This window comes from Gorilla gorilla, chromosome 21, assembly GCF_029281585.2.
Source record: "Gorilla gorilla gorilla isolate KB3781 chromosome 21, NHGRI_mGorGor1-v2.1_pri, whole genome shotgun sequence".
NCBI classification, from domain to species: Eukaryota; Metazoa; Chordata; class Mammalia; order Primates; family Hominidae; genus Gorilla; species Gorilla gorilla.
This window is the reverse complement of record NC_073245.2, coordinates 45,102,449-45,114,691: the sequence shown is the minus strand read 5'-3', so window position 1 is coordinate 45,114,691 and position 12,243 is coordinate 45,102,449. Positions and strand designations below refer to the sequence as shown.

Below are 12,243 nucleotides of genomic sequence, written 5' to 3'. Positions count from 1 at the left end.
AGACCTGACCGGGCGGAGTGGCTCACGCCTGTAATCCCAGCACTTTGGAAGGCTGAGGCGAGTGGATCACTTGAGGTCAGGAGGATTACTTGAGGTCAGGAGGCGGGCAGATCACTTGAGGTCAGGAGTTCAAGACCAGCCCGGCCAACGTGGTGAAACCCCATCTTTATTAAAAATACAAAAATTAGCCAGGTGTGGTAGCACACGCCTGTAGTCCCAGCTACTCAGGAGGCTGAGGCAGGAGAATTGCTTGAACCCGGGAGACAGAGGTTGCACTGAGCCAAGATTGCGCCACTGTACTCCAGCCTGGGTGACAGAGTGAGATTCCGTCTCAAAAAAAAAGAAAGAAAGAAATAGACCAGTGAAGGCTTGACCTTATTAAGCAATGTGTTCACGCCAAAATGTACAGTTATGTATTTGAACATACTTCATGTGAAATGGTTGCTTTTATCTGATTGTATCATGGGAATGAACACTATATCTAATTAGGGAATGTCTCCCCTTCCTACTGCTATAAAACAGAGGTATGTAAATCGCCCTTCAAGCTATATGAACTGGACATGCTACATGGGAACCAGTAAGATTGCCCAGGCCCACACAGTGCAGAGTAGAAGCTAGAGAGCTGGCAGGGACAAATTCTCCACCGGATAGCCCTCTGTGGAGCATTTCCTGGGGCTTATGACAAAAGCCTGTAAGCGCCTCCCTGCAACAGCTACTGGGACTTCGGACTAGGGAATGTCCTCTTGAGGGGCATTTACTACCTTGTTATGGGACATTAACTGAAGCTACCCCTATGACTGAAGGACATAAAATTATCTTGAAACCTGAAATACCCAGATGTCTTGGGTGATATCAGAGAAATGCTCTAATGGGGCCTACAGAGGCCAGAAGAATTCCATAATAAAATGGAAATGGTTGGCCAGGCACAATGACTCACACCTGTAATACCAGCACTTTGGGAGGCCAAGGCAGGTGGATCACCTGAGATCAGGAGTTCAAGATCAGCCTGGCCAACATGGTGAAATCCCGTCTCTACTAAAAATACAAAAACTAGGCCAGGCGCGGTGGCTTACGCCTGTAATCTCAGCACTTTGGGAGGCCGAGGCGGGCAGATCATGAGGTCAGGAGATTGAGACCATCCTGGCTAACATGGTGAAACCCCGTCTCTACTAAAAATACAAAAAAATCGCTGGGCATGGTGGTGGGCACCTGTAGTCCCAGCTACTCGGGAGGCTGAGGCAGGAGAACGGCATGAACCCGGGAGGCAGAGCTTGCAATGAGCCAAGATCGCACCACTGCACTCCAGCCTGGGCGACCGAGCAAGGCTCTGTCTCAAAACAACAACAACAACAAAAAATCAGCCAGGCGTGGTGGCAGCCACCTGTAATCCCAGTTACTCGGGAGGCTGAGGCAAAAGAATCACTTGAACCCAGGAAGCGGAGGTTGCAATGATCTGAGATGGTGCCACCGCATTCTAGCCTGGGCCACAGAGCAAGAACTTGTCTCAAAAATAAAATCCCAAAAAATAAATACAATAAAATGGAAATGGTTTACTCAGCATCTTGCTACCTGGGGAATGCAAGCAAGAAATACTCACAAGCTATGAGCCTCTTTACCCCAGGACTGATTCTGGAACTGTGTGAGGTGCTGCTGGGTTCTGTCGACACTTGGACAGTGTGCCGTGAACAGGTATCAAGTGACCAACGAGGAAATGCTGGGTTTACAGTTTCAAAGTGAATGGACAATATTCTGTTTGGAGGGCTGCCACTTGCAGCAAAGAAGGTAGAAACTGATCAGCCTCAGTGGGCTGAATTGCATTTGCATGCTGTTTTTTTTTTCTTTTTTTCCTTTTTTTTTGAGACGGAGTTTTCACTCTTGTTGCCCAGGCTGGACAGCAATGGCGCAATCTCGGCTCACTGCAACCTCTGCCTCCTGGGCTCAAGCAATTCTCCTGTTTCAGCCTCCCGAGTAGCTGGGATTACAGGTGCATGCCACCACGCCTGGCTAATTTTTGTGTTTTTAGTAGAGACGGGGTTTCATCACATTAGTCAGGCTGGTCTCAAACTCCTGACCTCAGGTGATCCACCCACCTTGGCATCCCAAAGTGCTGGGATTACAGGCCTGAGCCACCGCGCCCAGCCTTGCATGCTGTTTTTCTAACGGTGACGGAAGAATTGAACAGTGGTGGAAGCTCTCGCGTTTGGGATTTTACTGACTCACAGGCAGTGATCAATGGCCTGGCCATGCACTCAGGCAAGAGGACCAGGGAAACCTGGCCTGTTGAAGGGATGCCCCGTGGAGCATGGCCCTGTGGAGATTTGAGGGGTGCATTAAAGCTGAACAAGTCAATGCCCCTCAGAAGAACTCCCAGGTTCAGAAGCTGACTGGAATTGACAAGCAGAGATCCCCATATGCTCCCGTGAGGTGGCCACCTGGTTCCATAAATGAGTAACTAGCGGGGAGCTGCAGAGTGTGGAGATGGGCTGAATCTAGATATGTTCCTTTTGCACTCCCTCAGGCAGATAATGCCAGGAAGAACCGTTCTGTTTGTTAGCAAGAGAGACAGAGACTGCCAATGGCCATGAGACACAGTCCCTCTGGGAAGGCCCTGAAACACAGCAGACAGCTGAGACTGATGCTGGTAGCCCTGGAGGGCTACAAATGGGTCTGGACAGGAAGAGACACTAACTCTGGAGTGGGCTTTGCTCAGAGCGCCATAAAAACAGAGAGTAGAAGATGTCAGATGGGTTTGGAGGCCGACTCTCATTTCTTCAGATCAAGAACAAACTCTTCAGCTCATAATGTCCAACAATGGCAGAGAACCCCATTGCTGGTAGAAAGCACAACAGGCAATCGAAACACTAGCTGTCTAAAACGGAGGGGACAGATGCATGAGGGGCTGGCTTACCCACCCTCAAGAGTGTGTGCTCACCTTCAGCAGGAGTGGGACCAAGAAGTGTCCTCACTAGATTTTCTGTTTTTCTGGTTGACGTGGGAAGAAAAGTGGGGAGGATGCTGGTATGACTATGCAGTTGTGCCAAGGGAGGAATACACTTGTAAAATGACTACTTTTTTATTTCTTACCCAAATTGTCAGAGGCGTTTGAACCAGAGCGACTCCATCTTGAATAGTGGCTGGTTAAAATAAGGCTGAGACCTACTGGGCTGCATTCCTAGGAGGTCAGGCATTCTAGGTCACAGGATGAGATGGGAGGTTGGCACAAGGTACAGGTCATAAAGACCGGGCTGATAAAACTGCATGCGGTAAAGAAACCAGCCAAAACCCACCAAAACCAAGATGCCAATGAAAGTGACCTCGGGTCATCCTCACTGCTCATTATATGCTAATTATAATTCATTAGCATGTGAAAAGACACTGCCACCAGCACTATGATAATTTACAAATGCCATGGCAACATTAGTAAGTTACGCTATATGGTCTAAAAAAGGGAAAAACCCTCAGTTCTAGGAATTGTCCATCCCTTTCCCAAAAATCTCATGAATAATCCACCCCTCATTTAGCATATAACCAAGAAATAACCATAAAAATAGCCAACCAGTAGCCCTTGGGGCTGCTCTGCCTATGGAGTGGCCACTCTTTCATTCCTTTACTTTCTTAATAAACTTGCTTTCACTTTACTCTACGGACTCGCCCTGAATTCTTTCACGCATGAGGCCCAAGAACCCTCTCTTGCAGTCTGAATCGGAACCTCTTTCCGGTAACAAAATTTTTTTTTCTCCGCTACCTGTTGGTCCAGTTGTCCTAGGGGTCCAATTACAAGTGTTGGAAGCAGGGATAATTTTTTTTTTTTTTTTTTTTGAGTCTCGCTCTGTCACCCAGGCTGGAGTGCAGTGGCGCCATCTCAGCTCACTGCAACCTCCATCTCCCAGGTTTAAGCGATTCTTCTGCCTCAGCCTCCCGAGTAGCTGGGATTACAGGTGCCTGCCACCACATCCAGCTAATTTTTGTATTTTTAGTAGAGACAGGGTTTCACCATGTTGGCCAGGACTCCTGACCTCAGGTGAGCCACCCACCTTGGCTTCCCAAAGTGCTGGGATTACAGGTGTGAGCCACCACACCTGGGCAGGGATAATTTCTAAGCAAGAAACAGTCACCATGTTTTAAAACGTTGTCAGAATTCCCTAAGGGCCTGATGGGGATGGATTGCGCCTTCATCCCATCTAGCAAAATGGGGGTTAAAAATAAATACAGCTATATTGCCTCATGGTAAAAATGGCTCGTGAGTTTGGAACTCGTGTAACCCTATTCTCTATGAATGAGAATGTACTGAGGGGAGGCACTCGCTACAGTAGCTTTGCTACCAACGATCCAGATAGGCACAGTGGCTGAACCCGATATCCCTTGCAAAGGAGGAAAAGTTTGGGTAAAAATAAATGACAAATGGAGAAAAGGAGGAATACTAACTGAGGGTAAAGATTAATAAATGGATTAAATGGAGAGAAATCCAGTATTACACCAACAACTCGAAGGAGTTCTCAGAGCAAGAGATGACTGGCTGGATGCGGTGGCTCACGCCTGTAATCCCAACACTTTGGGAGGCCGAAGTGGATGGATCACTTGAGGTCAGGAGTTCGAGACCAGCCTGGTCAACATGGTGAAACTCCATCTCTACTAAAAACATAGAAATTAGCTAGGCATGGCAGCAGGTGCCTGTAATCCCAGCTACTTGGGAGGCTGAGGCAGAAGAATCACTTGAACCCGGGAGGCAGAGGTTGCAGTGAGCTAAGACCGCGCCACTGCATTCCATCCTGGGCAACAAGAGCAAAACTCCATCTCAAAAAAGAAAAAAAGAAAAGAGAGATGACATTGTCTCTTAGCTCAATGATTCCAGATGCCTAAGAGGTTTATTCGCCAAGCCAACTCCGGCTTTTGGAACCTGACAAGATTGAAAGGAAGCCTACAAACCTGAATGGCCTCAGCTTGGGAGACATTCATATACTATGATGGATGGGATGAATTATTAATGACTAAATGGGACTCTAGGAATGTGCCAGTATCTTTTGAGTTGTGTATTCTTTTGCTATAAGGGAGCTGTGTTCTCTGTGTTCAAAAACCAGGAGTGGGGGCCTGTGGTGTTTTATATATATATATGTTTTGCCCACAGTTCCTAACTCCCACAGCCCCAGAGTCCTGCCCTATGCCCTAGGGGCAGGAATGCTGATGTCATGAAGCTTCCACTAAAAACCCCAGAGGACTGGGTTCTGAGAGCTTCCCTATGGCTGAACACACGGAGGTTCCTGAAGCTTGTGCATCCCTCTCCCCATACCTCGCCCTACACATCTGTTCATCTGTATCCTTTGTAATATTCTTTATAATAAACCAGTAAATGTTTAAAAAATACAGTTATGAAATCTCTTATCATTCACATTTATTTGTTATTTCTCAATTAAATCCCAACCAAAATTTTGTTTTAAGTTATTGCCGGGTACAGTGGCTCACACCTATAATCCTAGCAGTTTGGGAGGCCAAGGTGAGTGGATTACTTGAGGCCCCAAGTTCACAAACAGCCCGGCCAACACAGTGAAACCCCATCTCTATTAAAAATACAAAAAAATTAGTCAGGCATGGTGGCAGGCATTCGTAATCCCAGCTACTTGGGACGCTGAGGCGGGAGAATCGCTTGAACCCGGGGGGCGGAGGTTGCAGTGAGCCAACATCAAGCCATTGCACTCCAACCTGGGTGACTGAGCGAGACTCTGTCTCAAAAAAAAAAAAAAAAACTTACCCTTGGGTGACTTTCATTCAAGCCACCTTCTCTATTAAACCCCAGGCTGCCTGAGGGCCGGGGCTGCCTTCCAGCTCTTGGTCTTCCCCGTGGCCTGGTCTGGGTCTGGTCCTCTTAGGACAGACCCACCCACAGCTCCCTCCTGACCTGGTCACAAATGTAGGCTGCCACACCTTGTACCTCAGGACCCAGCTCCCTGCCTGGCCACCTGCCCCAGGCAGCAGTGCTCCAGGGTGGACTGCAGGAAGGGATCCAGTGACCTGGGTGGCCCAGGCCCAGCAGGTCAGAGCCCCCACAGTGCTCCTCATGCTTAGGGAGTCCAGGGGGAGGAACACACAGCGAGGCAGATCAACCCCTGGCACAGACAGAAGAGGTTGAGGGGGTTTGAGACATGCTACCCCCAAATAGGGCACCGCAGCATACTGAGTCTGTTAAACTAAAGGAATTTGAGAAGCAGTATGTTCAGGAAGGACTGTCTGACCTTCCCCTGAAGCCGGTCATAAAACTCATGTGAGGGGTGCCCGAAGACACAGGGACACGAACAAGAATCTGAACTAACGTCCTTGCTATTTCTGCCATGTATTACGCTTGGCTCATGGCCCCTCTGTCCTATCTTATTTTTCCACAGCTTTCCACCCTCCATTGAACCTAGCATGAAAACCCTCAGGTTATCTGTTTCTTAGGGCCTTCATTTCCTGCAGAGGCTCCCGTGTCATGTAAAACTTATATTAAATAAACTTGTATGCTCGTCCTTGTGACTCTGTCTTCGCTTAGAGAGGTCCCTGCCAATGAACCTCACATGGGTAGAGGGAAAAGACAGTTTTCCTCCCCTGCAAAGCCAGGGTTCAGTGGGCACAGTGGGTGGAGGAGCCACGAGGAGGAGGAGTGAGCAGAGCGGTCAGGCAGAAGCCAAGGCAGGGTGGTGCCACCGGCTCCAGGAGTAACAGAGGGACCTACTCCCGGGGCCAGCCACTCTGAGGCCTCCAGGGCCTGGCTGGGGACTTGAGGAGCAATTGCCTCCCTGTTGCCTGGGAGGAAACTCCTATTCCTGCCTGTGCTGGCCACCTGTGCCACCTGTGCCCCTATGATGAAACTGCCAGACCCACTCCGCACCGACTAGCACAGGAAGCAGGCGAAGCAATGCTGTATACTGGGGAATGGGGGCTGAGAGGGCCAAACACAGCAGTCTGCCACTTTCTACCTATTGGCCTGGGGCCAGCCATTTGACCTCTCCAGACCTCAGTGGCCTCATCTATAAAATGGGGACAAATCACGTACCTTAGTCCTAACACTTACAGGGCTGTGAGGTTGAAATTAGCCAAAGGACATCAGGCAGCAGGCTGATGCCAGCCCCTGGTCAGCACCAGCAAGGTCACGGATTGAGGGAGGGGCTCACTGCAGGCTGGCACCAGCACTTGTCCAGTCACCCCACCCACCAAGGCCCAGGAAGAGGCTCCTTACAGGGGGACGACCATCATGGGAAGGTAGAAGTGCAGGCGGTACTGGCTCTTTCGCATGTCCTCTTTTCCCTGGAACTCACGCATCATGTAATCCACATACTTTTGCTGCCTCGAAAGAAAGCACAAGGGAGGCAGGGTATGGGCAAAATGGTCTCAGCCTTCGGTTTCAAGAACTCAAACCTGATTCCCAGGGTCCCCCTCACCACCCCATCTCTCCCAGGCCCTTCCGATAGGCTCTGGTGGCTGCTTCCCAAGTACTGGCCAGGGCAGGTGGCCAAGCAACAGACCTGCTCTTTCTCTGTTTGTCACTCAGGCTGGAGTGCAGTGGTGTGATCACAGTTTATTGCTCAGCCTCCCAAAGTGCTGGGATTATAACCATGAGCCACCACACCCGGCCTTTTTTTTTTCCTTTTGGGACAGGGCCTTGCTCTGTCACCCAGGCTGGAGTGCAATGGTGTGATCACAGCTTACTGCAGCCTCAATCTCCCAGGCTCAAGTGATCCTCCCACCTCAGCCTCCTGAGTAGCTGGGACCACAGATGTATGCCACAATTCCCAGCTAATTTTTGTATTTTTTGTAGAGATGGGGTTTCGCCATGTTGCCCAGGCTGGTCTCGAACTCCTGGGCTCAAGTGGTCTGCCAAAGTTCTAGGATTAAAGGTGTGAGCCACTGCGCTTGGACAGCAGACCTGTTCTTGAATCCTGAGTATGGGAAGGGCCTACTCGCAGCATTCACTGAAAGAGCACAGCAGCGTCTCCCTCGCCGTCCTGAAGTGCTAAGTGCATCCTCAGATCACCCCCACAACTGGCATCACCCTGGGAGCTCTTTATTCACTCTCCCCTATGGATAATAAAACTCAGGCCCCTGTAAGGATGTGAGATGCCCATGCTCAAACATCAAGTTAACAGCAGGGAGCACCCACACCAGGGCCACTGGCGCAACTCCAGACTCCATTCCACTGCCCAGCTGCTGGAAAACATGGCCAAGGCCCAAAGCAGCCACCATATGAAGCTATAACAAGAAACAGGGTTGTAGAGAAGGACCACTGGGTAAAGCCCTGAGAATGCTAGGAATGCTAGGAATGCGAGGGGGTTAAATTGCTTTTTATTCTTTTTCTTTTAGTTGGCCTCATTGTTCTAAAGGAAATGTTTATTATAGAACATTAAGAGAAATAAAAACCGCCAAGTGCAGTGGCTCACACCTGTAATCCCAGCACTTTGGGAGGCTGAGGCGGGTGGATTACCTGAGGTCAGGAGTTCCAGGTCAGCCTGGCCAACATGGTGAAACCCCATTTCTACTAAAAATACAAAAATTAGCCAGGTGTGGCAGCAGGTGCCTGTAATCCCAGCTACTCGGGAGGCTGAGGCAGGAGAATCACTTGAACCTGGGAGGCAGAAGTTGCAAAGAGCCAAGATCGTGCCATTGCACTCCAGCCTGAGCGAGAGAGCAAGACTCCATCTCAAAAAAAAAAAAAAAAGAAATAAAAACAAGAAAATTGAGAAGAAAAAAACCCAGAATGTATATACCTATGCTGAGGAGAGCTATGAGACAGCAGTTAACGCACGGACTCTCAAGGCACCCTCCCTGGTTTGAATACTGGCTCCAGTGCTGATGAGTCTGAAGCCCTGGGCAAACTCCTAACTTCCCCATGCCTCAGTTTCCCAATCTGTCAAATGGAGGTAAGTTTTTTGTTTTGTTTTTTTCCCTGAGACATGGTCTCACTTTGTCACCCAGGCTGGAGTACAGTGGTGCAATCTCAGCTCACTGCAGCCTCAACCTCCTGGGCTCAAACAATCCTCCCAGCTCAGCTCCACAAATAGCTGGGACTATAAGCGTGCACCACCACACCCGTTTAATTTTTGGTATTTTTTGTAGAGACAGGGTTTTACCACATTACCCAGGCTGGTCTTGAACTCCTGAGCTCAAGTGATCCACCCACCTTGGCCTCCCAAAGTGCTAGGATTACAGGCATGAGCCACTGTGCCCGGCCAAAATAGAGGTAAGTAATAGCACCTACCCCATAGGATTCCTATGAGGTTTAAGTAAAATAATACATAGAGAGCTTAGCACAGTGCTTGGTGTAAATGCTAGTTATCATTGTCATCTTTGCTACATCAATTTGTCAGACTATCCTTGGTACGTTTCTGTATGCTTAAAAAGCTGTATATTCCCATTATCGAACGTTTAGAACCAGAAAAACATGAAAGCATTATTATTATGATGCTGTAAAAGCCTGACACTTTTAGATGTAACAGCCACAGGCTGGCCTATTCCTGAGTGACAGTGAAGGGTCATGAGATGGTCGTGGTACCAGCTTGAATCCCCCAAGCCAAATGGGAGGCTGGTGGGCAGCACAGCCGCGTGGCAGGTGGGGTCACCGCTGCACACTCAGTAGGTCTCACACAGGGGCCAACAACACTTGTCCCTGGGGAATGAGCTGCCAGGAACTCAGCTCACACAGGTCTTAGGAGGGACGTCTCCACCAGGCAAGTCCCCCGGCTGGGGCCGGAATCCACAGGGAGGCTTTCCCACATCGTGATGGCCTCCCATCTTCAGCCCCACCAACTGGTCAAGGACTGGACCCTCCAGCCTCCCTCCAGCACCTGAGGAAGCAGGGGCACCCTCCTCACCCAGGTGACAAAGCCTTCACAGTCCGAGTCCACCTTCAAAAACAGCTCCTTTAGCATCTCGTCCGACACACTGCTCAGAACCTTCTTCATGGCCTTGATGAAGGCGTCCATGCCCAGGGCTTCAAAGAGAGAACAGAGAGCATCATCCCCTTCCTCACAAGTCCCTTGGCCCATCACTGCCACGGAGTTCTCAAGTGTCTGGGTGCTGAGGGGGACACACTGAAGACCACACCTACGGCCAGGCGCAGTGGCTCATGCTTGTAATTCCAGCACTTTGGGAGGCTGAGGCAGGTAGATCACTTGAGGTCAGGAGTTCAAGACCAGCCTGATCCACATGGTGAAACCTTGTCTCTACTAAAAATACAAAAATAAATTGGCTGGGCACAGTGGCGGGTACCTGCAATCCCAGCTACTTGGGAGGCTGAGGCAGGAGAATCCCTTGAACTCAGGAGGCGGAGGTTGCGGTGAGCTGAGATCACACCACTGCACTCCAGCCTGGGCAACAAGAGCGAAAACTCCGTCTCAAAAAAAAAAAAAAAACCACCATGTTTACCAGGTGCGCTCGGTTCAAGGCAGTCTTGGTGCTGCCTCCCCTACGGTCCTCAGCTGGTCCACTGCAGGGGGCACAGAAGGGAGATGGCTCCAGCCAGAGACGGGGCCCTTAGGAGGCTGCCTCCTCCAGCCCCTCAAACCTCAAATCCAGCCCCTCTTGGCCCTGTCTCCTCTCCTCACATCTCAGCATCCACCCCAGCCACCCCAGGCTAGGCCAATTCCAGAAGCTTCTGTCCTCACATGGTTATCTTTTGCATCTTATCTGCTCAACATTCAACCACCCCACAAGTCCTGGCTGAAAACGCGCCATATGGGAGCACTGTGTTGGTCCCACAGCAGTGTGGGGAGGGGAGGCACTAAAAAAGACCAACTCCCATTTCCATACGATTAACAAAGAGGAAGGATTGAGACAAAGAAAACTCTCCAAAGAAAAGGAGAACCAGGCCAGGCACGGTGGCTCACGCCTGTAATCCCAGCACTTTGGGAGGCAGAGGCGGGAAGATCACCTGAGGCTAGGAGTTCGAGACCAGCCAGGCCAACATGGCAAAACCCTGTCTCTACTAAAAAATACAAAAAGTTAGCCAGGCATGGTGGCACATGCCTGTAATCCCAGCTACTTGGGAGGTTGAGGCAGGAGAATCGCTTGAATCCAGGAGGCAGAGGTTGCAGTGAGCCGAGATCACACCAACGCACTCCAGCCTGGGCAACAGAGCCAGACTCTGTCAGAAAGAAAGGAAGAAAGAAAATAAATATTTAAATATTTTAAAAAACAAAAACAAAAATTAGCCATGTTTGGTGGCGTGTGCCTGTAATCCCAGCTACTTGGGAGGCTGAGGCACAAGAATCACTTGAACCCAGGAGGCAGAGGTTGCAGTGAACCGAGATTGCACCACTGCACTCCAGCCTGAGCGACGGAGTGAGACTGTCTCAAAAAAGGAAAAAGGAAAGAAAATAAAAGTAGAAGCAAGGCCAGGCACAGTGGCTCATGTCTGTAATTCCAGTGCTTTGGGAGGCTGAGGTATGAGGATCACTTGAGATCAGGAGTCCAAGACCAGGCTGGGAAACATAAGGAGACCCAATCTACAAAAAAAATTTTTTAAATTAGCCAGGTGTAGTGGCATGAACCTGTAGTCCCAGCTGGTCGAGAGACTGAGGTGGGAGGATGGCTTGAACCCGGGAGGCAGAGGCTGAAGTTGGCCATGCATGATCTTGCCACTGTACTCTAGCCTAGGTGATAGAGACAGACCTTGTCTCTAAAAAATAAATAAAATAAAGGCTGGAAGCAAGCGTTCACACCTATAATCCCAGTACTTTGGGAGGCTGAGGTGGGCAGAAGGCTTGAGCCCAGGAGTTTGAGACCAGGCTGGGCAACATGGTGAAACCGCATCTTCACAGAAAATACAAAAATTAGCCAGGCATGGTGGCACATGCCTGTAGTCCCAACTACTGGGGAGGTTGAGCTGGGAGGATTGCTTGAGCCTGGGAGGCGGAGGTTGCAGTGAGCAGAGATTTCACCACTGCACTCCAGCCTGGATGACAGAGTAAGACCCTGTCTCAATAAATAAATAAATAAAATAAAAATGAAGAAAAGCAGCAGCAGAACAAAAGTATATAATGGCAACAAACAGACATTAATAAATTCAGACATCTAGAAGGAGAGGTGAACTGCATTTTTTTTTTTTTTTTTTGACAAGAGTCTCGCTCTGTTGCCCAGGCTGGAGTACAGTGGCATAATCTCAGCTCACCGCAACCTCCGCCTCCTGGGTTCAAGCGACTTCCGGCTAATTTTTGTATTTTTAGTAGAGATGGGGTTTCATCATGTTGGCCAGGCTGCTCTCGAACTCCTGACCTCAAG

General features: G+C 49.6%; 1 protein-coding gene across 1 annotated transcript in view; it reads right to left on the bottom strand.

The window, feature by feature from the left end:
• Nucleotides 1–12,243, bottom strand: part of EFCAB8 (EF-hand calcium binding domain 8) — a 103,317-nt gene that overhangs the window by 78,028 nt on the left and 13,046 nt on the right. The window contains 2 exon segments of the mRNA XM_019016849.4: nucleotides 7,208–7,311; nucleotides 9,837–9,955. Of these exon segments, the coding sequence (XP_018872394.4) occupies nucleotides 7,208–7,311; nucleotides 9,837–9,955 (223 nt within the window).